General features: G+C 33.2%; 1 protein-coding gene across 1 annotated transcript in view; it reads left to right on the forward strand.

Moving 5' to 3' along the window:
- Nlg3 (Neuroligin 3) overlaps positions 1 to 27,475 on the forward strand; it is a 290,179-nt gene that overhangs the window by 166,876 nt on the left and 95,828 nt on the right. Inside the window, exon 2 of the mRNA XM_077436311.1 lies at positions 16,536 to 16,691. Within this exon, the coding sequence (XP_077292437.1) occupies positions 16,536 to 16,691 (156 nt within the window). The remainder of the gene's footprint in view (positions 1 to 16,535; positions 16,692 to 27,475) is intronic.

Below are 27,475 nucleotides of genomic sequence, written 5' to 3' on the forward strand. Positions count from 1 at the left end.
AACTTTCCTTCCCCTCAGACGCATCGCGAAACTTTTTAAGTAGATTGCGTAAATGTACTATTATAATACTGAAGAAAATAAAATTCTCAATGTGAGCGAGTTTCATGTCGTTTTCTCCGTACTTGAGCTAATCTGTTTATGCAGATGACAACGCTCAGCTTTCGGCTTGTACGAGCACATTGCGATTGTTGTGGATTTGTGTTTGAGTTGTCGGCTTGCAGCCTGGATGCTACAGCTGAAGTTGCGGATTAAGAATATCCTGAAATGCAGGATGGTATTAGTCTGAAAAATAAGCATAGCCGACCAGAATTGTGGAACGGTATTAAAATGCAAAAATTGAACACGAATATAAATTAAACGAAGTTACTCCACAGAAAAGCGGAGAGGATATTCAAATGGATGAAATCTCATACAACGAATTGATAATTTATTATTTTTATTTAACAATCATAAAAAGCGGTATCCGGACCGTTATGAACCCCATGGACACGTACCTACCCCCTGGATACACACCCCCGGACAAAAACCCCCTTGACATTAACCCACCGTGCAAATAACCCCCGCCATGGATAAAAATTGTTTTTAAATAAATTATAAAGTAAAGTAATAAATAAAAATAAATTGAGTGTGGTAGAGAGTATATTGAATTTTTTATTTATATACAATATTTAATTTCAATTTATTGTAGTAAATATTAAAGTTAATTAGTGAAACAAAGTTCTACGTATCTCATTTTAAATTCATCATCGTTCCATATTAAATCAGTAGTTTTCGAAAATATCTACCAATAACATAAACGTAACATTTTTTATGATCTTGATTTGTTAATTTGAACATGACAGTACATATAACGGAACATTGGAGACAAGAAGAACTAGAGGTGACTTAATCGAAGTCTATAAAATAATTAATAATCACTATAATTGTCATATGTCTAATCTTATTACATTCAACGTAAACACTCACCTCAGAAGTCACTCGCTTAGACTCCAAAAAGAAAAATCTAATAAATTGATCAGAGATTCATTATTTTCAAACAGAGTGGTTTCAGTTTGGAATAGTCTACCCAATGAAACATATATGTATGTATGTATATTAGTAACCTCTGATAACGTTAATATTTTTAAGAATAAGCTTGATAATTTTTTTAAAACTAAAGGATTTCTGTAATTCTTCTTTTCCATAATCGTATTTCTGTCTTTTTTTTGTTTATATTTTTACTTTATCTATGTACGTAGTAACAATAGATGAAGTTTTGTTTTTATTTTAATATTGTTTTTTATGTATTTTAATTTTTCTCATTTTATTACATACCTCCTTTTCATTTCACATGGTTTTCGTGTTAGTGGTAATTTTTATATCTCTTATCTCTTATCCGATCGTTTTCATACTTTGCCATATTGCTCATTTTGGTCATCAATATGCGTTAATGTATCGTCTGCCATTACGTTGGAGATAAAATATCGTATACAATGCGTATCAAATATCCAGAAGTCTCTTACGGTACGGCAAGCTACCATAATCTATCTTCAACCTTTTCGCCTTGATATGGCGATATCAGATTTTAATTGTTTAAACGTCTATAATTCATTCTATATTTTATAAAATTTGCTCTATAGGTTCTCGTTATCTCTAATATTTAAATATTTATAGTTTTAACTCTCATATGTATATATAAATTTCAAATTTGGCGTCTAGCTTCATGTAATGTAATACACGATATATATTGATTTTTGGCCAAATATGTCAGATCTGAAATTTCACTGTATATCTTTTCAGTGAGTTTTATCTGCGAGATAAGTATTCAATAAGAAGTTATGTTGTATCTAATTGTTAATATGATTTACAATAAGCTTACATACATACATCACATACAATTATTTTTAGTTATCAGCTGATTTTTTTGCATATATGTATGTATAATTTGTTAAAATATGTTTGATAAAATCCCTTGGGTCTATCGGCTTTGCCGTCTCCCCCAAGTATATTAAATAAATAAAGAAAATATGAATTTGTCTATAAATAATGTACAAAATATTTTTTTCAGTATAAACACACCTACATATAAACGTATAATTTAAAGTTTTTTAGTGCTTATACAACCAAAGAAAAAGCTGTTTAAGACGTCAAGGGTTAATCTTATTATTTTTCCTTTTCTTTTTTTTTTATTTCCCTCGAACAAACCTGTCAGTGTTTTCCCTTTCCTTTTTTGTCTTTTCTTAGTTTCCGCAACAAAAGGACGACGAGGCTACCCACCGCAGGCTAAAAGCCACGATTTCTCTTCTCGCAAAGCGACGTCTCACCGAGGAGACTTGTATTTTTATTTTTTTCGTCCTTCGAATCGCCCGCATCCATCGGCAGGAGTGTGTCCTGCAATTTTAAATCACGACCAGCTCGACTTTCGCGTTTACGGCTTGCGGAAAAGTCGACCCCCGAAACCGTACAACCGATTGCTCTAATAAACTGAAGCCAAACTATAGGGACTGGCATTAACGGCTCGATAAATCCCCGGGCCGACTTTGTTCCTCGGTATATCGAGATTTTTGTATTATTCAATGGAAAATTCGGGGGAAATTCGCACCGTATGACTCCAGGCCTTTAGAAGCGTGCGCGTAATGTCATTATGTGAGGAAACCTCCGTCAATCAACGCCCTCCGGAAAACAGTCGTCACTAATTAGCATAGTGGGGCAAACAGCCATTTCTCACGAGGTACAAAGGGGGGGGGGGGTAGTAGGAGGTGGTAGCGAGCAAACAAACTGTTTTTCCGCGAGTAGAATTTCCACCCCCTTTTCCCCGGGGGTGCGCTCGCCACTAACCGAATTTACACCGTGCGGCAATTCATCTCCCCAGGCGAGAGTTTTCCTCGCAATCCACCGATATTTTCTTCGTATTCCCTCCCCCTTCTGTACGTTTCAACCCCTCCCTGCTGAAGGGCGTCCGTCTACAACGTCGTCGTCCCAAACGTGCCCCTAGTAAAATGATGCTTTCCCTTTGAGCGATTAGATATGGAGCCCGTCATACATCTCATTTTTCAAATTTATTTCAAAAACGCGAAAACTCCTACACTGCCAACGCAACCTTTCCTGCGGAAAATGTATCAAATAAATTTCACGGCGAAATTCTCGCTAAATTCTGTATCGGTTTTATTACACGTATGAAATACAATATGCACACTTTTCAGACATGGAAAAATTCGCTTAATATGTATATACGTTTTTAAATACACACACATTCATATACCGACTGAGAGCATTTTCAATACAATTTTTCCCAACCATTTCATATTTTCAGTAAGACAAACATTCCACTTCACATATTTTTCATCACTTAATACCACCACAAAGATTTCTAGAATAAAGTATCAAAAAAATTAAGTAAGTAAATACTCTTTATAGGAAACCTGCTATCGGCTTACAAAATTTAAAAAAAATGTATACATTGCATAGAGTATTAATATATACATACATACATATATATATTAAGCTTTATTTAATGATTTTGAATTAACGTCATATTAAAATGTGTTCATTCGCACATTTATAACCGCGAAAGTTCCATAAAGTATAACGGAATAGGTGTAAAAGCCGCCTGTAGGTAACGGCAGAATGGTACAACGACTACTTTACATATATATCGACTTTGTCACTTCGTTTCGCTACCCACCTCCCCCCCTGTATACGTACATATATACATACATATATATTCAAACATACATACATATATGTACATTCGAACACGTACTTTTGCACACGCATAACCCCGGCCTTACCTCGCTTAACGTTCGCCTGTAGGGAAAGTATAAAAAAAATCGCATCGAGAGTCGGAAAATGGTCGACTTTTCGCTTACATTTTCCTCCCACATCATATGGATTAATCTCTATTGAATGAACTATTCTTGTATGTTTGTCAATTTTATTTCGTAAATTAGATTTTTTTTATTCATCAAAATTCAATTTGATGAGTTTAAAAAACCGATTTCTAGGGGTCTCTCCATAAAAAATTTTTAGAGGTAAATTAACAAATCAAATTAATAAATCTTGTATAAATTTACACTATGCTCAAGTGTTCAACTGCGCAAATGCAAAGAAAAATACTACCAATCTTTTTTTAATTACATTTATCATGGTTCCATTACGGGATTTGATTTGGCCAAATTTTTACATTTGTATGTACTTTATATAACCAGCAGCGTGGACTAGTAGTTAACCTATTATGCTTTCCAGTGGAGTGGTCATGGTTCGATTCCCACTAGCAGCTGTTGGTCAGACCTTGGTTCTAGGGTGATCGTTTCCTTTCAGAGTTTTCCAATTTTTCTGATTTTCATTGAAACGGTTCCTATAAATTGGCATTTCTTTCCAAAATCTCTTCCAAATCTCAAATTATTCAGCGTCTTGAGGATCGCCAATTTCTATAATAAAATGCTACAACAATTTCTCCATAGATGTCACTGTGGATGATGTTTGTATGAATTCACATTGTATTATATAACAATGCTTGTATTAATTGTATAGTTTCTGTATTAATACACTCCTCGCTTTGGAGAGATCTGAAGAAAAATGATCAAACAATAGAAATTTAAAGCAAGAAAATGAGCAACTAAAAGGATCAATTTAAAGAAGAATATTAATAAAAAAAAGAGCAAGATATACATTTATGTATATAAAAAGGAATTACACGAAAAGTTCGTAGAACATTAATGTGAAAAAATAAATAATTACGGAGAGATTTGACTGGATATTAGAATAGAATCTTACTTAATAGATAAGAACTATCAATTATATGATTCAAAAGCTTAAATAAAAAGCGTAAATTTCTTCCTAGATTGTAAGGAAACAAAACGATCATTCTAAAGAAATGCGGAATTGCAGAAGGAATTGATTATTTTTTATTTATTTATTTATTTACATACTTTTGCCACAGTGACATTACAGAATACTAACAGAATGACAATACAAACATACAAGCATAAAAAAATACTGTTATAGACCAGGTTTTCCCAAACTTTTTATGCAATGGGACACTTTACAAACCCGGAAATTTTAACGGAACGCTTAGCTTATTTTTAAAGTTGGGTAAATATACAATAAAATATATTATTAAAACACTTATCTAGTACATAAATATTTTTAAATATACTAAACAAAGCTTTTAACGATTTTGATGATTTTTATTCTTTGAATCGCAAATCTTCTTGTAATCAGGCACAATAAAGGTGAGTTCAATTCTTACGTGTTTAATTCTTACCGGTTCAGCATAATAAGAAAATTCCGTTTCGCATAAATAGGATGTAGAAAATGGAAGTAAAACAATAAAATAGCTTGTTTTACCATATTGGGGTATCCTTCTGACAAACTCGCTCAGAAATCATTTAATAGCTTTGAAAATCATCTACTTTAAAACTACTTGCTTTTCATCTACTTTAATTTTAAGTCATTCATCTAAGGTAGGGAAACAATCAAAATTATTAGATTCAACTAATGAAATCCAAAATTGAATTGAATCTCTTTTATAAAAATTGTATTACTTCCACCTTAAATTGTAATACTTTTTCAATTCAAACTGTCCACCTGTATGTGCTTAGATTCTTGACTTCATAAACATCATTGGAGATTGACCTTCACTCGCCTTTTAATTTGATGTAGAAGTTATTTAAATGTAACCATAGCAAAATTTTCGCGGAACACCTTCAAGTTCAGGTTCCATGGAATACCGGTGTTCCGCGGGACATATTTTGGGAAACCCTTTATAATATAGACGATACATTTTTAAAATGATATACAAATTGTGTTGGATGGTTTTTGCCAATTTGAAAAAGGAACCACTTCAACGAAGAAATCAAATAAATTGGAAAACTCCGATAGGAAACGGCCGACTTGGAGTCATAAATATTCAAGTCTGAACAAAACGTTTAATATTATACTCGGAATAAATTCTTTTCAATCAATCAAAGCTCATGGAATCGAACCTGGCAACCTCTCGGTGCTTAATATCAAAGCAACAACCAAGCCACGCTGCTGGTTAATATTTAATATGGAATATAAAACATGAATTCTCTTTCGAATTCACAGAATTCTCAAGCGCGGTTTTTTAGGCACGGCATTGTCGTGCGTGGTTTTGTCGGGTACCGAGAAACGTTAGTCTAGTCTTTTCACCTTAAATTTACAAGGTGAGCTCTTCAAGGTTAGTGTAAATACTATTGCGTATTCGTAATCTTTGAAATTACACCCTAAAGCACCGGTTACATTTTGGAGGCCCATTGCCTTATGTAAATTTCCCCGTCTTGTCACAGGGGAAGACACCTCCTGATATTAAAGTGGAGGCTGTATTTTTTAGCATATCGTTCGTAACCGGTGGTTACACGCCACTAGATTAAATTTTCCGCTCGTCGAGACGTGTGTGTGTGTGCCTTCGAATAAAATTTGTTACTCGCATATTGTTATTTTATATCCATCACGTGGCTCCTATGGGGATTTTGATAGGCACTTCAGAGTGCGGTGGCAGCTGTGACCGCGACCGAAAACCCGGCTGCCTCTCAATTTATAAGTAATAAAATAAAATCTAGACTACTGTGTGACACTACTGAACTTGGCTTTTATCGCTGGCCTTTAAATTTTAGTGATAATTTGATGAAATTGACACGTACCGTGTGCGTGCACTTTGAAATCACGTTCAAAGCATTTAAGCTTATGACCTGTACGAATCGGGACACGGACACACGAGGCTCACACGGCGCACATCAACAAACTCGCGATTCATCATGGAGACACAAAGTTTTATATGCAAACCATTTGATATAAGGTTTGCATATAAAACTTAAACGCAAATTTGAAACTTAAAATAAATCAGCTGATAACTAAAAATAATTGTATGAGATGTATGTATGTAAGCTTATTGTAAAAAACTAAATGTATGTAAGCTTATTGTAAATCATATTAACAATTAGATACAACATAACTTCTTATTGAATACTTATCTCACAGATAAAACTCCGTGAAGAGATATACTTTTAGCCGTGAAATGTCAGATCTGACATATTTGGCCAAAAATCAATATATATCGTGTATTACATTACATGAAGCTAGACGCCAAATTTGAAATTTATATAATATATATGTACATATGAGAGTTTAGACTATAAATATTTAAATATTAGAGATAACGAGAACCTATAGAGCAAATTTTATAAAATATAGAGTGAATTATAGACGTTTAAACAATTAAAATCAGATATGGCCATTTCATGGCGAAGAGGTTGGAAGACTCGGAACGAACGCTTGTTAAACGTCAAGAAGGTCTACGTGCCCCGTTTTTAAAACGCGTTGTACACGATATTTTATCTCCAACGTAATGGCAAACGATACATTAACGTATATTGATGACCAAAATGAGCAATATGGCAAAGTATGAAAACGATCGGATAAGAGATAAGAGATATAAAATATGACCACTAACACGAAAGCCATGTGAAATGCAAAGGAGGTATGTAATTAGGTCAGTTTTTGATTTTTGGCCGAATGCGCACTCGGCCGTCGGACGTTTGGGTAAACGGAAATTACATCAAATGGAGATTTGGCCGTTTGTACATATATCGAAGATACTCAAAACTCACTGAAAACACATTCGGTAACCTATTAGTGAATAAAAAAAATATATATAAGAGATAATTAGCCCAGGAGAATAGCTCGGTTGTTAAGCTTCTGCCTAACACCGAGAGGCGCCGGGTTCGATCCCATGAGCTGACCTCAAGTATATCTGTAAGGCTGCTGGTCAGACCAGGATATTTGTGACTCGAGGTCGATCATTTCCTATCAGAGTTTGCCGATTTCTCTGATTTTTACTGATTTTGATCTGATTTCTAAAACGGTTCCCGATTAAAATTGGCTAAAAACCCTCCTACCTACTATGTCACCACTATTTTATTTAATTCTCATATAAAGACAATGTTATATATTATCCCTATTAATTAAATTCAGATTCGTATAAATACTAGTACGAGTTTTTAGCTCGCAATTTTACCGATTTCAAAATTCAGCACACTACCAATTTACCCTTTTAAACGAAAACAAAAAATAGTTTAGCCAGAACACTATCCCAATGAACATGTTTAAATAGAAATACTCAATATAAAATAGTATTAACAGTGGGAAAAAATCCCAAGTGAAAATACGTACTTTTGACTTTTGATTTGAACTGGACGACTACTTGGAGAGATTTGAAAGCTGAATTCTACTACAAATGAAAGATAAAATACCCGACTATAGATTCCAATGAACAGGGAATTGACAGATTTTGAGACATCGACCGAACAACACCAAGACATAGAAAACTCGCGCGATTTAAAAAACTCAAGCCAATCAACATTTTTATTACCAAATTCGTGTTCACTGGGCATAGATCTATAAGAAAAGTCATATCTCGTCTCTGAACCAAAAAAAAAAGTCGTCATTTGTCGAACAGTGTATCCATTCTTTATTTTTATTAGTTTTTGAATACTAAAAAGTAAAATATATTAAAATTTAATATGTGAACTATTTTAGATGTAATTTAATTGAACACATGTCGTTGTTGAAATTGAATCTGTATTGTATAAAATTTTCATTCTAAAGTCGGCAGCGTGAGCAACAAACAACATGGAAAAATTTATCGCATTATCTTAATCGCGTTGCTGCGGATTGATTTGTGTCAGTATCTAATTTACCGTGACAAGTGTAAAATCAAACGAATAATGATAATCGTCAAGAATTTTTTGCTAAACTCATTTTTCCCCATTATTTCCTCCCCATTTTCGTCGAAAAATTCGGCACTCACTCTAGGGGCTTAACGTCTCCTCTTCCCTTGCTTGTCACGTACAAATTAATCATTTCACAAATTTACATAATACGCCTCCGGCTGCTAAATTTGCAAATTTCGTATCCCTGCAAAGCGTCTGAACGTTACCCTTCGCGGCGAGGGGAGCCCTCGTGTCAACCGGACCGAACTACCATCCGATCTGCTCGCTAAAGACTAAATCGACACTAAATATCTACTCCCTGATATATACAATATATATTATGTCTGTTATTCGCTTATGAAAACGATCCCAGTCTCCGTAAGATTAATTCGAATTTCTTTGGAAAATGTCAACTGTTCGTAATTCGGAAAATTTTCAAGAAATATGTTGACGGAAATATCTAATGAAAATATTCGACTAATATATACATACCATTTTTTATAACTAAATTTATATGGTTCAGTGATTGCGTTTATGTTTTGAACTGAGAGGTTACCGGGTTCTTCCCGTGCTAAGTTTAATGCTGCTGGTCAGACTTGGATATTTGTGACTCCAAGTCGTTCATTTCCTATCAGAGTTTGCCTATTTATCTGATTTTATTGTTGAAACGGTTCCATCAAATTGGCAAAAACCATCCTAACCGCTATGTCACAAATATCTGAATTTGATTTATGTACAATATGTAAAAATGTATGTACAAATATAATTCCATAGATGTCTCTATGGATAAATTCAATAATTAAATAATTATTAATTTCGTGTCGTTCAGACTCTCGAAATACAGCAACTTATGTAATAAAAAAAATGCTGCAATGTTTGTAATTTATTTATGCCGGGAACCTTACAGTTTAGAATAGTTTATTAATACTAAGATTGCTTTAATGATAAAAATGTAGTTGTAATCATATTAAAAATAAAGTTGTAATGTAATCCATAGAGTGAAGAATAGTTTATCAATGTATGATTGTCCATAAATGAGTTTATATATTTACAGAAATGAACTTTTCAATCATCAGATAAATTAAATCAGCTGATAACTAAAAATAAAACTATCACTGTTTGATCTGTGTACATGTGTAGCTTGTATTGGTTAGAAAGTTTGTTTTGGAGAAATAAACAATGCAATTTGAGGTTATGGGTAGCTGTTGAACTAATTGTATGTATGTAAGCTTATTGTATAAAACTAAATGTATGTAAGCTTATTGATAATCATATTAACAATAATATACAACATAACTTCTTATTGAATACTTATCTCGCAGATAAAACAACGTGAAGAGATATACTTTTAGCAGTGAAATGTAAGATCTGACATATTTGGCCAAAAATCAATATATATCGTGTATTACATTACACGAAGCTAGACGCCAAATTTGAAATTTATATATACATATGAGAGTTAAAACTATAAATATTTACATATTAGAGATAACGAGAACATATAGAGTAAATTTCATGAAATATAGAGTGAATTATAGGCGTTTAAACAATTAAATTCTTATATCGCCATATCAAGGCGAACAGGTTATAGTAGCTTGCTAGACGTCACCGTACCCAAAATTGAGGTTATTTGATACGCATTGTATACGATATTTCATCTCCAACGTAATGGCAGACGATACATTAACGTATATTGATGACCAAAATGAGCAACATGGCAAAGTATGAAAACGATCGGATAAGAGATAACAGAGATAAAAAATGACGACTTACACGAAAACCATGTGAACTGTATAAGAGGTATGTATTTCCTGAATTGTAATCGTAAGTGAAACGTGAAGGAGGTATGTAAAAATAATAGCTTTTTTTCATTTATTTTTTGAACATTCACTTGCCAGAAAAACTCTAGTTTAGATAGTAAAGTACAACATTTTTTGAAATTGTTTTTTTTACACTGTTTTTTCTATCGCCTATGAATCTGAGCATAGGGTGATTCGACTTGTATTATTATAATTCAAAAAATAATATCTAGGCGAAAGCTCGAACGTCAAATATCGACGGATGAATATTTGATAATGACAAACGTGAAATTCCTTTATGCGAGAGGAACAGCTGCAATATCTCGGCATCCCTTCGTCGCTGTCACTTTTACATCACACTTATATCAAACTGTACCCAACCCCGGGGGCGTTCGTCGATATTTCAATATTAATATTTTCCTCGCACATAGGCCCGTTTTCCCTTTTGCTTGCCCTCGAGCTCGAGAGTGTCCTATAGAGCGTGGAGCATCGCTTTTCCGAGCGGTCCGGAAAATTCGCATTTGGCACACGAGCCGTCCTTCGAATATTGTGCTCGGCTGCGCGAATATTTGAGAAAGATAAACAACAATTTCATATATTATATTAGAACTTACGATAAAGGTGCTGGAAAGAGTTTGCCTTCAGTGAAACATTCTGTAATCCCATATTAGAATGTATGTACTGCTAGAACTATTACATTATATTATATAGCGTATGAATTTTGACTTCAAATATTATAACTATACTGGTGGTTTTACCCGGCTTCGCTCAGTATTTGTAATATAAACCGCTTAAACATGACTAATCTAATAGTAAGCATTTTATTAAATTTATTTGAATAGTTTTTTTTATTTAAATTGATTTGAATACCCATTTGTTTTTACAAACCTCCTTTACGTTTCATTTACGATTACAATTCAGGAAAAAATGTGCCTGTTATCCGATCGTTTTCAAACTTTGCCATATTCCTCAACTTGGTCATCAATATAAGTAAATGAATCTTCCGCCATTACGATAGAGATAACATATCGTTTAAGACGCGTTTTAAGTTTGCAAATTTGAAATCTGGGTGACGTCTATGTAGTTTTTAGTTTTATACATAGATGGCGGTAGTAAAATAAAATTATTGGTATTTTTAATCAAAATAATAATTTATATATTGTTACGTACGCCGCGGATTAAGCGAATAGAATCCCAGAGACTGTGTGACCATTCAAGGATTATCTATAACGGATATCTGTTAACGGATTAACTAAGTGCATACCGTGCAACTGGTATTAGTGGTTTCAAGGATTAGCGACAGGCTAAGTGGAGATAAGCTAAACAACGATTGCACTTCTCATACCGTGGGAATACATATCCGAATACGTGACTATACAGTAGGTAAACAGATTAGACGTCCTGAGAGATCTACCCCTTATAAGGCGGTACGTAGGCGATATCATGTCATTCTGGACTGAGCACTGTCAGTGCGTGTATCTCCTTAATCATCAATAAATGCTGTGATACGACTGTTGGCCTTTTACTTGGATCCTCCACCCACCCCTACGCAACAATATCTTTATATTATATACAAAACTAAATAAAAAGAGGTTTGTTTTTAAAAAACTTTTTTTTACAACGCTATTTTAAATTGACTGTCACAAACAAAAAAACATATATACTGTCTCTTTCGAAATTATATGTATACCAGAATCCGGCGTCTGCGCCCCCGGAGCTTTCTCCCCCAGAGGCTTCACCCTCAGCGGCTGCGCCCCCGGCGCCTTCGCTCCCGGGGACTTTGAATCCTTTGAATCGAAAAAAATCGAATCGGCGCCTAAGAATCGAATAAAAAAAAAAATCGAATGTGTCGATCCCAACCAACCAACCAATGTTACATATCTGCAAAGTCTCTTTTAAAATTATATATTAGTTATTAGAATATTTATAACAATTATTTAGTTTAATGAAAAGTGAAAATATATTGTATGTAGTTGCTGACTAATAAAATATGTACTGGTTTTTGAAAATTACTCACAGATTGAGAAGCGAATGCTACTCAAATATAAATCACAAACGGGAAGGATATATTTCTCGTGTTTTATGGTCGGATACGAGAGAGGGATATTTTTGGTAGGGCGAGCTTTTCAGTACATTAGCGAGACAGTAACAGAAAGTACACAGGGCCAGGTATAGCGATTTGTCGCGAGGGCACAGGTGCCTTAAACTGGTTTCGAAATTGGCCACGGTGATGAATATGACAGATCATATTATGGATGTTTATACAAGACGAAGGAAAATCCTCGAGATACATCTAGGCAGGGGGGGGGGGTCAAACATTTATCCCTTTGCGTACATTTTCCAACTATGCGTGTTTACTCTATACAATTTCTGCTCGACAAAATATATATGATATGTTTGTAGACCATTATTTGTATGCAATAATGACTACTGGTTTTTTAACACTAACACAATTTTAAGATATGGTAAATTTCTTCACGAAAAAAACCACCCTTGCGGTTGGGAAATCTCCATGTATCTTTGTATGTAGGATTGATTGAATTTTCTACCTGAAGCTGGAGACCTTGTAGAAAACACTTCATTATACTCATCAATTATTTAAATATGATTACATATCTTATATGATTATAGTTTAAAAAGAATTACGAATTATACAAGAATTATTGTAAGGCCGAGCTATAAAAGTTGATTTTGGATTTCCATCGATGGATTAAATAAACAATTTCATCGATTTTCATCGATCTCGACAAACATTTCGAAAAAATTGTTTTTTACAATGTACGTAGTAACAATAGATGAAATGTTGTGATCATGCGAAAATTCCAACTCGAGATTTTGACTGATTCAAACTTAGAATCGATCACTGATCACGTTTTCATGATCTAGAAAAAATATGTGTGTGTGTGTGTGTGTAGTTTGGGGATTTTTTTTCAAATATCTCCTTGTTAAGAATAATTTACATTTTCAAAAAAGTAAATTAAAAATTAATAGTAATCTTTTTCAGTTAAAATGAGTCATTTATTAATAATTTTATCTGAGTAATGAAAATTCAAAGTCACCGTTTTGCCCGAAAGTCATACATGAAATGGATGTTTGTATGGGAGAAGCGTTTTTATCAGAAAATCGTCATTTTTTTCATGTTTTCGTGATTATTTTGAAAATAAAATCCATTATAAGCTTCTTTGGGAATAAACCTTTAATTTGAACAAAACAAATTTTGAAAAAATACACGAATTTAATGAAATATAACGAGGCAAACTAAAAAAAATGACGTTTGGCGTCCAAAAAGGTCCTTCTGGCCTCCTTTTTCATAAAATGCTTAAACTTCCTGGCTATTTTTTGTCTTCCTAATGATATGTACATATACTAGATGATTAAGGAAAGTACTTAAATTTATTACTTAAAACCTTGGGTAGCAGAAGGAATATATGATATTACTTTCCGTAATCATCTAGTATACATATTATTAGGAACTATTATGAATCAAGTACTATTTTTAATTACATTATTCCTCCAATATACATATTATATCTTTATATGAAGTAATATATCTAATTACATTAATCATCTAGTATACATATTATTTTTAATTCATATAATTTTAAATTTTCATTCAAATTAATTGGTTGGGTTCACAGAATATTGCTTAATGATTTTTTTTTATTTAACTTAACCTTGATACGACGCAAGTTTTCCACTAAGTTCAAAATTCGAATTTTTCGCTTCGGTCTCGTATACATATGTATTACATAACGGTACATATATGTATATATGTATGTACAAACATCAAATTTCACCTGAGTGTTTTCTTTTTCATATTTAAAAATTTTGTTCAAATTTATATATAAATATTTAATTTATATAAAATAATATTATCCGACCGAAATAAAATATTTTTTTTATTGAGGTTCGTGACTTGGCGCATTGCATTGTTGCAGCTTTCGTGCCACCAATGCATGGCACATGCATTGTATTATAATATTTAACATTCCGAAAAGGTTCATACTACGAAATATGCATTCCTAATAACGAAAGATTTTTAATACATTCAAAATTTTTTGCTAACGTTATTTTCACTGCGAAAAAAAAGTATACGAATGCTTTTGCTTTGTGTATTTGTTTGGTGTTGTTGGCCAAGTTTCGTATTTTTTATGGAAGGTCCAACCGATAAACTTTTGCAATAAAACACTTTAATTATTTTTCGGCGTTTTTTCACCCCTCCCCCTTTTCCCCTTTTCTACGTCCCTCATAAATGACGTTTATCTCGTGATTTTTATTATTATATTATGGGGGTGCCCTTCTGCGAAACTTTCGGCGTTTATTGAATAGTGATGAAAACAAAAAAGTACGTGTCCAGCAGCCCTAGGGTCAAGACCCTTCCGAGAAGCGACCGGTTGCCAAAAAAACAATGGAAGGGAGCGGATAAAAAAAAAAGTAAAATGAAACAAAATTCTTTGAAAACTTTTCGAAAGACTTGCTTTCGTCGCTCGTCGACGTAATTACTTTCAAAGTTGAAGAGTGCTCTCGTTATAAATCAAGAATCATTTTTCATTTTTTTTGTATATCTACATAGCCAGCAGTATGGCTCGGTGGTGGCGTTTATGTTTAACACCGAGAGGTTACCGGGTTCGATTCCGATCATTAATACTGCTGGTCAGACTTCGATATTTGTGACTCCAATTCACATCTCGCCAATTTATCTGAATTCATTGTTGAAACGGTTCCTCCATCAAATTGGCAATAATCATCCTACCCGCTATGTCACAAATATCTGAATTTGATTTATGTACAATATGTAAATATTTACGTACAAGTCTAAATCCATAGATTTTGCTATGGATTAATTAATTGTTAATTCTCTGTTCTTCAGCCTCTTGTAATACAGCGATTTATGTAATAAATATGCTGCGATGTTTGTAATTTATTATCTAAGAAGACGCATTGGGGTCTACCTGTTATATATCTATGTAAAATAAAATTAAATAAAGTAAACTTTTCTTCATTTCGAGAAATATCTCGCAAAACATTTGACTCCAAGTCGATTATTTCTCATCAGAGTTTGCCAATTAATCTGATTTCATTGTTGAAACGGTTCCTGCACCAAATTGGCAATTATCTGAATTTGATTTATGTACAATATGTAAAATATTATGTACAAGGCTAAATCCATAGATGTCTCTATGGATTAATTAATTGATTAATTAATTTCGTGTTCTTCACCTTTCGAGATACAGCGATTTATATTGTAATAAAAAAATGCTGCTATGTTTGTTTACCTGTTAGACCTTCCTGGTATATCTAGTATATAGATATATACCTTCCTATATAGACCTTCCTGATATATATCTGGTATATATATTGCCAGTAGTGTGGCTTAGTAGTAGCGTGTATGTTTAGCACCATGTGATCAGTTGGTTTGATCCGTTATACTGCTGGTTAGATTTGGGGGTATTTGTGACTCCAAATCGATCGTTTCTTATCAGAGTTTGCCAATTTTATCTGATCATCGTTGAAACGGTTCCTCAAAATTGGCAAAAAATTATCTTTCCTGTTGTCACAAATCTTATGTATTTATTGTTGTGTATAATTTTTAAAAAATATGTACAAAATCTAAATCCATAGATGTCTCAATGGATCAATTATGTATTAATTAATTAAATTAATTGTTATTTCGTGTTCTTTAGCTTCTGGAATTACAGTGATTTATGTAATAATAAAATGCTGCATTGTTTCTTATTAATTATCCAGGAAGCCTTTTTGGTATATATGTATGTATCTATTTAAAAAATTAAATAAAAAATCTACGTAAAAATTAAATAAATTCACGTAGTTGTAATGGTTGGTATGCTGTAGTCTTGTTATAGCGATGATTTTCGATATTAACTCATCAAATATTTTTAGATCACTCTTTAGCAATGCGCATAATGCCAAGTGTCCTTCGAAGTATTCACTCTGTATAATTCCTCGAGCATATTCCGTTTCAGTCGTTCGGTAATAATTTTCGTAATATTTAATTCAATTTCAGTTGGCGCTCGAGACACCCACACCCGGTATCCAGTTATGGTGTTCATCCATGGGGAAAGCTACGAGTGGAGTTCGGGTAATCCTTATGACGGTTCTGTACTTGCCAGCTATGGAGGACTTGTCGTCGTCACGGTCAACTACAGACTAGGAATACTAGGTAAATACTATTTCATTATTTCGCCAGTGTTGATATTTATTATTGAAGTATTTTTGATGTAACGTGCTTATTTTAAAAAAATTCAGTCATTAATTTGTGAGGAAGACTTTCATGCTTATACATATTTTATCAGGAATTGACATTTTTTTACAAGAAATTTTCGTTTAGTTTTTCCTTGAAAAGATCTGCCTGCAAAAATGTATGAAGAAAAACTTAATTTATAAAAAAAACTTAAAAAAAATTTATTAAAATTCATAGCTTGCAAGGATTCTTAGTGGCAAATCCGTAGCGTCCTTTCAACTCTGAAAAACGCCGACCGATTGTAAAAATTTAAGAACCACTACTTTTGACAAACATTTTTATCATCTGTCATAGTGAAATGTTCAGGGAAATATATTACAATTTGTAAGGAAATCAAAAAGGGATGGTCATGCCAATTTAGTGACTCAATAACTACATACATATGTATATATGTATACTAGATAATTAACGGAAAGGATTAGTATAATTAAATATATTAATTAAAACCTTGGGTCGCCGAAAGAAGATATGATATTAAGGCGACCCAAATTTTTAGTAATATTTTTAATTACATACATTGTTCCTCCAGTACACATATTATATCTTTATATGAAGTAATATATTTAATTATGTTAATGTTTTATGTTAATCAACTAGTATACATATTATTTTTGATTCATATAATAAAAGCCAGTAAAAATGTATGAAAAAAAAACTTTAAATTTTTATTTAAATTCATAGCTTGCTAGGATTCTAAGTGGCATATCCGTAGCGTCCTTTCAATCTTACCGATTGTAAAATTTAAGAACCACTGCTTTTGACAAACATTTTTATCATCTGTCACAGTGAAATGTCCAGGGAAATATACTACATTTTCTAGAGAAAGTAAAAAGGGTTTAGTCAAGCCAATTTCGTCACTCAATAACTACTTACATATATGTATAGCAAACCTTATGAAAACGAACCGCTTTTTTATTATTTTTATATTTAAGAGCAATAATAAAAAATGTGAGATTTTAAAATTCCTCAGAATAAATTTAAAATGGCATTTATTATAATAACTTATGTAACTATATAAAAATGTTTGCTGTTTGGGGCAAATGTACCTTACATTTGAATAATTATTTTAAAATCTGAATTTTCTCTATGTATGTAGGTATATACATATATCACAACATAGCTCAGTGGTTAGCGTATAATGCTTTCAACTGAGGGGTCATTGGTACAATTGTTGGCCCGGTGTTGCTATCCAGATCTTGAATATATTAATGTGACTCCATCGTCTGGCCAACAGCTACAAGTGGGAATCGAACCGTGACCACTCCGCTCGAAAGCAAAATATGCTAACCACTAGTCCACGCTGCTAGTCATGAAAACTTGGTAAGTGTAACATAGATATACATATGTGCAAATTTTTCATATGGGTTTGGTGCAAACGATCGACAAGCGCCAGACAGATTGAACCACAGATTAACTGGATGGCTGCTTTAAACGCAATTCTCGACTTCACGAATGATAGATTGCACATCAGATGACGAGTAACCTTTCCATGTGCACAGATGCAATTATTAAAATGGTAATTATTAAAATTGAGTTGGATCTTTCTGGCGAGTTTAGTAAGGCAAAATTAGGGACTAAAGTATCAGAAGCACAGAACGTATACAGGGTAGGTATGTCGGGACGGGTAAAACTCGCTTACTATAAGTGCGAGCAGTGCGCACGCATGTCGTTAATTAAGTACACATGTCGTTAATCTGTGGTTCAGTCTGTCTGGCGCTTGTCGATCGTTTGCACCGCATCGTCTCATATATATTGTTGCGTAGGGGTGGGTTGAGGATTCAAGTAAAAGACCAACAGTCGTTTCACAGCATTTATTGATGATTAAGGGGATAAACGCACTGGCAGTGCTCAGTCCAGAATGACATGATATCGCCTACGTACCGCCTTATAAAGGGTAGATCTCTCAGGACGTCTAATCTGTTTACCTGTTGTATAGTCACATATTCGGATATGTATTTCCACGACATTGGGTCTCCCCGTACCGATTCTGAGAAAGAACTAATAACGGTCATTGTTTAGCCTAAATGCACTTAGAGTCCAGATATAATCCTGGAAGTAAGTGCAAGCACTTAGTTAATCCGATAACAGATATCCGTTGGTCTAAGTGCAAGCACTTAGTTAATCCGTTAACAGATAACCCTTGAACGGTCACATAGTCTATAGGATTCTATTCGCTTAATCCGCGGCGTACGTAACAATATGTACATACTGACATGTTCCAAAACGCAGTTTATATATTTTTGAATTTACTTGGTTAACAAAACAAGATTTCCTTATTATCATAAAAGCCTTCCACTTTTATTATTGGTAGACATATTCTAAAACTACACATTTAATTATGGAACGATAATGAATTTAAAATGAGATACGTCGAACTTTGTTTCACTAATTAACTTTGGTTCACTTTGTACTGCTGCTGTGCTGACCGTCACTTGCGAGGTTGATATTAATGACTACCACTCTCGATGGTGATGACTTACTTATGTGATCGAATCGTGATCTATAAAAATGATTTTTATCTTTTGGGTAGGGCAAAGTCCGGCATTCCTGTTTTATCTGACTATCCTTTTACAGGAATTTTAATGGACTTGTTACTCACGTATATGAATATGAGAAAGTGAATTTGATTATTGTGGGAACTACATTGATAAGCGAGGTACATAACAATACATATAGTAGGTACATTTGCCACAGATTTACCCCATGCAAATAAGAAAAAATGTGAAAAAGTGGTCAGATCTGGATTTAAATAAAATATGGTTTCTACCGTTTCGAAAGACAAACCAACACGCGTTCGATGTAAATAAATCACAAAAAAAATCTCATAAACCACAGGCTCGCTCGTAAATTCATCAGGGGAAAATCTGAACCGACCCTCGTCACGCAGTGGCCTAACAGACGGTCATCGCACCTGCAAGAAGTGTTTAGCGTTGAAGATGGTCTACCCAGGAAGTAGCGCTAATCCATCAGGGCTGTTAAACCGGAGTAACGCATTTGAATATTCAAACGGGCCGACACTAAAGTTGCAAGTTTACGATCGCCTCAAGACCGCTCCCCGGCCAGATTGGGCGACCGCTGGCTGGGAATCGGCCATAAAATTGTTTTCACAGCCTGGTGAATGTGAATTTGTGTACATATGTATATATGGAGATGTAGGGAGCGGTGGGCGAGATGCTGAAAAATTCATTTTTTTAACCGTTGAATTATTGAGTGGGGTATGAGACTGCCGGAGATTAAGCTCAACCTCGCTGCCTATCCAAACAATGAGTTATTATTTAGATGCGCGTAAACACTTGGAGGAGTGTGTGTTGTTGAAGGAATGTATGAGTATGTGCGATTCGCATAGACATTATTTAATTTTTTGAATAAAATTACATTTAGTATTATGTTATGTTTACTACATACCTCCCTTACGTTTCACTTACGATTACAATTCAGGAAAAAAATTGCCTCTTATCCGATTGTTTTCATACTTTGCCATATTACTCATTTCGGTCATCGATATAAGTAAATGGATCCTTTGCCATTACGATGGTGCAAAAATACCGTGTAATGGTGCCTACGGACTAAACCAACGACGGTTTTGATCAGGATAAAACCAGTAGCGTACAAAATATTGAAATAAAAATTAGCCAGCAGCATAGCTCGGACGTTAAGCTTCTGCTTACCGTCAAGATGGTGCCGGGTTCAATCCCTGAATGAAAAATGAATTTTTCAGAGTATGCTGTTGGTCAGACCTGGATTTGTGCTCCAGGTTGATCGTTTTCTATCAGAGTTTGCCAATTTTCTCTGATTTCATTGTTGAAACGGTTCCCGGAAAAAAAAAATTGGCTAAAAGTCCTTCCTACCTACTATGTCACCACTATTTGAAATTTGATGGATGTACAATAAAAATTTATGTACAATTCATAGATGTCTCGTTAATTTGCGAGTTTTTTCAGTGTCTCGCAATTCAACGACTTATAATAAAAAAATGCTGCATTTGTATTTGTAATTGGTCAGGAAGGCGCATTGGGATTTACCTGTAAGGCCTTCCTGGTATATATGTAAAATAAAAATAAAAATAAAAAAAATTTAAAAAATTGATATTAAATATCAAAATTAAGCTAAAGAGCGAGATTGAGCTAAAATTAGATCATCGTTGATGTTTTAAATTACAACAATGTTTTGAATTACGACGATACGCATTTAAAACCAGAGAAATATTATAATTTCTCTGCTTATGAGCGAAAAAAAATATTTTTGTTATTATTTCTTAAAAGTCGTCACAATATTTTACTGAATTTTGGCCGTCGATGTATTAAAAAAAAAACGACAAAAAACTGCGGTCGGTGTTTTGCCAAAGGGTTTTTTTTTTCCTTCGTCGAAATAAAATTAATAATCACACATTATCCGATAAATTTTACCTCTGATATGATTTAATTATTTGATTTATTTCAACGAGAGAAACAATTGAAGAATAAAAAAATCCGTTTGATAAAAAGGATCGGCAACTGTCCTTGGATCACCCATACTAATACATGATATATTCTCAGTAACTGTGCTTTACGATGAAGTAAAAATAATAATTCTTTGATTTTTTTTCGATCTTAGTGCGTATCTTCGTAAGTCAAAACATTTTAAGTCGAGGATTACCTGTATGTGGTTTTTGATGATCTAACTTTAGGTCAATCTCGAAAATTTATTTAAATTGTGCATGTTCTGTTTTAACTTTCAATATTTTATTTTAATTTTAATATAATGATTATAATTTTATTTTGATATTTGAATTTAATTTTAATATAATAATAATAGTTTTGATTTTGATATTTAATATCAATTTTTAAATTTAATTTTTATTTCGATATTTTGTACGGTACTGGTTTTAAAAGTTGGCCTGTGGGCCGTTCGTTGGCTTGGTGCGTACGCACCATTAGACGCGGTTAAAATTTGAATTTCTGAAAAGTGACTGACGTCTATCCAGTTTTAAACATAGATGGCGGTGGTAAAATAAAATTATTGGTATTTTTATTCAAAATAATAATTTTATATACAAATTTTAGAAAATGTATGTTTTTAAAAAACTTTTTTTTATTACAACATCATTATCATTAACCAGCAGTGTGGTCTAGTGGTGAATGTTGAATTATCTCGTACTTGACGTTACGAGTTCGATTCCCGCTAAGTCTCGCTGTTGGCCAGACCTTGGTTTGTCGAGGTCGATCGTTTCTTATCAGAATTTGCCAATTTTTCTGATTTTCATTGAAACGATTCTTGTAAAAATTGGCGTTTCCTTCCCAATTTTCTGTTGCGAACCTTTAGTTATTGTTATATCTTAGGTTTCGCCATATTGCTCACCATAGATGTCTCTGTGGTTGTTTATCGAATATAAAATTTCGTATTGTTACATGAAAGCTTTTCATTGTTATTTATCGTATTAATACGATGATTGTAATATCTGACCATATATGTCAGATATTGTTTAGATGTACATGTATCTATGTAATAATTATGTGGACCAGGAAGGCGCATTTGGGGTTTACCTGTTAAGCCTTCCTGGTATATTTGTATATACATATGTATGTGAAAATAAATTGTATAACAAATATACATACAGTCCAGTTGGAGAGTTAATCCAAATAAACCACTTTTAAAATCATACTCTTCCGCTTGCTATAAGATTACCTCCATTTTTTCAGCCTATTTAATTACATACCTCTTTTATGTTTCAGTTACGATTACTATTAAGAAAAAAATTTGCCTCTTATCCGATCGTTTTCATACTTTGCCATATTGATCATTTTGGTCATCAATATAAGTAAAGCTATCATCCGCCATTACGATGGTGAAAAATATCGTATTAGACGAGTTTGAAAATTCTCCCACAAAGGTGTGCCTGACGTTAATCGCCCAAAATGTTCGGTCACATTGTTCGCCTACTGCGATAGCTTCAGCGTTTTCTTGGTGAATATCCCTTTTCGCCGTCATCTAGCTTTTTACAATTGAACTTATTTTTTACTAGCCTCTTATTAGCTCGATTTCGATTTCTTCGTCTGACCAAATTTGGGTTCTTATCCGATCGTTTTCAAACTTTGCCATTTTGCTCGGTTTGGTCATAAATATATGTGGAAATCAAATCCGCTAGTACGATGGTGAAAAATATACGTAATAGACACGTTTGAAAACACTCTATTATCATTCTCGGTGATGTCTATTAGAAAGTTACCATATTTATCCACATTTTCCGATCGTTTTTTTCTTCTCTCTCCCTTTTCCCTTTCCCACATTTCCCTCTCGCTATATCAAATTTTAATTGTTTAAACGCCTATAAATTTTTCTTTTTTCACTCTATCTCTATACATATGTACATATATAAGATTGAATGTCTGTTTGTCTGGATGGGATTTTGTTTTAAGATTCTGAGTAAATTTTCTATGATCCTTGCGTGAAACGTAACTGTTCCAAATGAAAGATTAAATTTTAGCTTTAAAGTGTCAGTGGAAGAAGCACATGTATTAGCGGTTTCAATGATTTAAGAAGAATAGTGGTATTGAAGTAGAAGTCCAATTTGCTCAAAGATATGTATTTCAAAATCTATTTATATGTATATACAATTGAATATCTGTTTATCTGTCTGTCTGTCTCGTATTGGCATTAAAGAATTCATCAAAATTTACATCGGAATCATATGTCAGATTGAAGCGATCCAAGCTCGTCTTTCTACCACCCCTAACAAGCCTAATAGTTATAAAAGTTACTTTTTTCACTCTCATTTATTCTCACCGCATATACACTTCAGTACTTTCTCACGTACGTTTTTAGTTGATTAATAGATTAAATAAAGTAATATATTGACGATAATCATTGTTCAACTATTGAAGTGTTTTGAACAAATCATCTCATTATTTTTAAAAAGTAATTAGTATTCCAAATATATATATAATACTTACATATAATATACGTTTCATAAATTGAGTTCCATTAACAAGAATATCGCACCGACTTTCACATTAGTGCCGATGCACTTTGTCGAGTGCTTTACAATTCGCATTAAGGAACTTTCAAAGAGCTGAAATTTTCACATTAAGAAAACTATCGAATTTGACGAATCCTCTTTTGCACAAAACATTTACAGCTTTGTACTATAAAACTTGTCAAGCGAACAAGTTTTGCGAAATTTTCTCTAACATAGCAGGCAGTATGAAACGAAACGTGTCGCGTGCACGTCTTCTCGTGTTTCCAAACAATTATATTCGAATAAATGAAACATAATCAAAATCCCGTTTTAATTTAAGACATTTCAGTAAAATAATTTCATGTAATTTAAAACGATTTCTTCGTCCTTTTAATTAAATATGTATCTAAAAATAGTACGCAAATTTTAGAAAAGGATGGAAAACAGGAGTCATTTCGTACTTTACAAGTTATTTAAAAGCTTCTCTCTATTAGTTTTATGAAATTTCTACTGAAAAATCACATATTCACTCTTTAGATGGCTTTGATATTTTACCGACATACGAAGATAAGTTCAGATTAAAGTAAGCTAATGTCTTGTCAGTCTGCAGTATGTCTGCAAGTGTCTATACGGCCAAATTTCTGTATTCCTAATGTCCGTTTAGCCAAGCGTCCGTCGACTAACTGTCTATTGTCACCAGTTTTAAGTCCAGTGTCCCGGTGTCCCGAACAAATCTCTCGGGATGCCCAAATGTCCCAGTGTACTACTTTTTAAGTTCCAACAGAAGTTTTTAACTCAGAATTAACATAAACTATACACAAAAAGTCGATGTCTGGACCAGAAAGTCTGGTAAACACTGCAGCAATGAACTATTTGTCTCTATCTTACACTTTCTGGAGAACTACGTGTAGAAGGGAGTCAAATAATTGTATGTGATGTATGTATGTAAGCTTATTGTAAATCATATTAACAATTAGATACAACATAACTTATTATTGAATACTTATCTCGCATATAAAACTCCGTGAAGAGGTATACTTTAAGCCGTGAAATTTCAGAATTTAAATGTCAAATCTGACATTTAAGCCGTGAAATGTCAGATTTGACAAATTTGGCCATAAATAAATATATATCGTGTATTACCCTACAAGAAGCTACACGCCAAATTTGAAATTTATATATACATATGAGAGTTAAAACTATAAATATTTATATATTAGAGATAACGAGAACCAATAGAGCAAATTTCATAAAATATAGAGTGAATTATAGGCGTTTAAACAATTAAAATCTTATATCACCATATCAAGGCGAACAGGTTGGAAGATACGGGGCGAATGCTTATTAAACGTCAGGGAGATTTGCTTTCCGCGTGTTTAAAACGCGTTGTATACGATATTTTATCTCCAACGTAATTGCAGACGATGCATTAACGTGTATTGATGACCAAAATGTACAATATGGCAAAGTATGAAAACGATCGGATTAGAGATAAAAATGACCACTGACACGAAAGCCATGTGAAACGTAAAGGAGGTATGTAATAAAAATGTGTATCAGGCATCAATCAATTTATCTTGAATCGATAATTCATCACACGCAGACGTGGAATAGACACCGTCAGAACAGAAAGATTTCTGTTATTTTGCTAATATTGAATATAAAAAGCTGAAGAAAAAGCACCAAAAACCTTATTAGATTTTTTCACTTATCCTCTCAGTTCAGTGGAAGCGGTGCATCCGCTCTAAAATCGCTAGACGAATTGAACGACAGATTAACGGACGGCTGCTTTAAATGCAATTCTCGTCTTCTCGAATGATAGATTGCACATCAGATGACGGGTAACCTTTCGATGTGCACAGATGCAATTATTAAAATGGTAATTATTAAAATTGAGTTGGATCTTTCAGGCGAGTTTAATAAGGCAAGATTCGGAACTTATCAATCGAGAAATCGAGAATTACGTTTAAAGCTGCCGTTCTGTTAATCTGTCGTTCGTTTGTTTGGCGATTTTAGAGCGGATGCACCAAACCGCAGTTCAGTCTATCTTTGGTTTCTTCATTGAAATTGTAGCACTTTTCATTTACATACACTAATAAATCAATATATATCGTGTATTACATTACATGCAGCTAGACGCCAAATTTGAAATTTATATATACATATGAGATTTAAAATTATAAATATTTAAATATTAGAGATAACGAGAACCTATAGAGCAAATTTTATAAAATATAGAGTGAATTATAGGCATTTAAACAATTAAAATCTGATATCGCCATTTCAAGGCGAAAAGGTTGAAGATAGATTATGGTAGCTTGCCGTCACCGTCATAGACGTCACCGTACCCGAGATTCTGGATATTTGATATGCATTGTATACGATATTTTATCTCCAACGTAATGTCAGACGATACATTAACGTAAATTGATGACCAAAATGAGCAATATGGCAAAGTATGAAAACGATCGGATAAGATATAAGATATATTTTTTTGATTTTTAAATGCTTTTTATTATTACGAAATTATGTTCACAATACATCTTATATCTATTTTAATAGCTACTGATCTACTGATCATTTTCTATTTTACAATTTTAATTTAATTTGGTTAGTAATTACAGTATTATATTATTCTAATGTTAATCTAAAGCATAATAGGAAAAAGAGCTCAAAAACTTATTTACAATCCTTATAAATGTTCATAATACATCTAATACATAATATTAATTAAAGACTATCTAAAGTCGATGACCTAAAGCAGATTGTGTTTAGGTAATCTGTGTTTATACCTGAAGGGTATAGACATTTTGTTGTAATCACCGAGACTCTTCACAAGTGTGTTAGTATGGTTATTAGTGATTCTTTCATAGAATCTACTGGTTAGTTTGTTAGTAATGTCTGTAACAAACGGAATATTATATATAGCATGCAGTTTTTTCAGGTTAGTATATATGGGTGTATTATAAATTATTTTAAGGGATTTATTTTGTATTACTTGGAGCTTGGAAAGGTTAGTATTCGAGGCGTTATTCCATACAGGTGAAGCATAGGTTAATAATGGTAATATGAGCGCGCGATATAATTTTATTTTATTTAGCGTTGATAAAGAACTATGGCGATTAAATATTGGATATATTGAGGATATACCCCGCATCGCCTTGCATTTCGCTGCCTCAATGTGAGGTGCCCATCTCATTCTTTTATCAAACGTTACTCCTAAATATTTTATTACTGACTGCCATTTCAGACTTTCTATATAAGAGATATAAAAAAAAAAAAAAAAAAATGACTACTAACACGAAAACCGTGTGAACCTAATAAGAGGTAAGTAAAAATAGAAGGAAAAAAAAATCAATTATAGACATTCTAAATATTATCACTTCGATTGAAAATGTATCTATAGAAAAGTCAAAGATCTGATTTTGGGGGGGGTGGTCCCGGTTTGATTGCATGAAATCTGACAACCCTATGCAAGAACCAATCACATATTTGCTACAAAATTTTCCTTAAACTAACTAATGGAGACTCATTCCCTGTCGAAGTAAATTAGCCGGCTGTGATTTAAATATTATTAAGAAGCATAATCCCAGTTTTTATCAACTAAATTAACAGCGGTCTTCAACATTGGCAAAAATTTAATTAAATTTGAGAAAGTGGCGTGTTGACCGCATCAGTTTTTAGCCTCGGGTTCCTTCAGCAATACAACTGGCAGCAGATGGCACCACTTTTACTACGAGCGCCATCTACGAACACAGTTACGTATGAA

Source organism: Arctopsyche grandis, chromosome 1 (assembly GCF_051622035.1).
Source record: "Arctopsyche grandis isolate Sample6627 chromosome 1, ASM5162203v2, whole genome shotgun sequence".
NCBI classification, from domain to species: domain Eukaryota; kingdom Metazoa; phylum Arthropoda; class Insecta; order Trichoptera; family Hydropsychidae; genus Arctopsyche; species Arctopsyche grandis.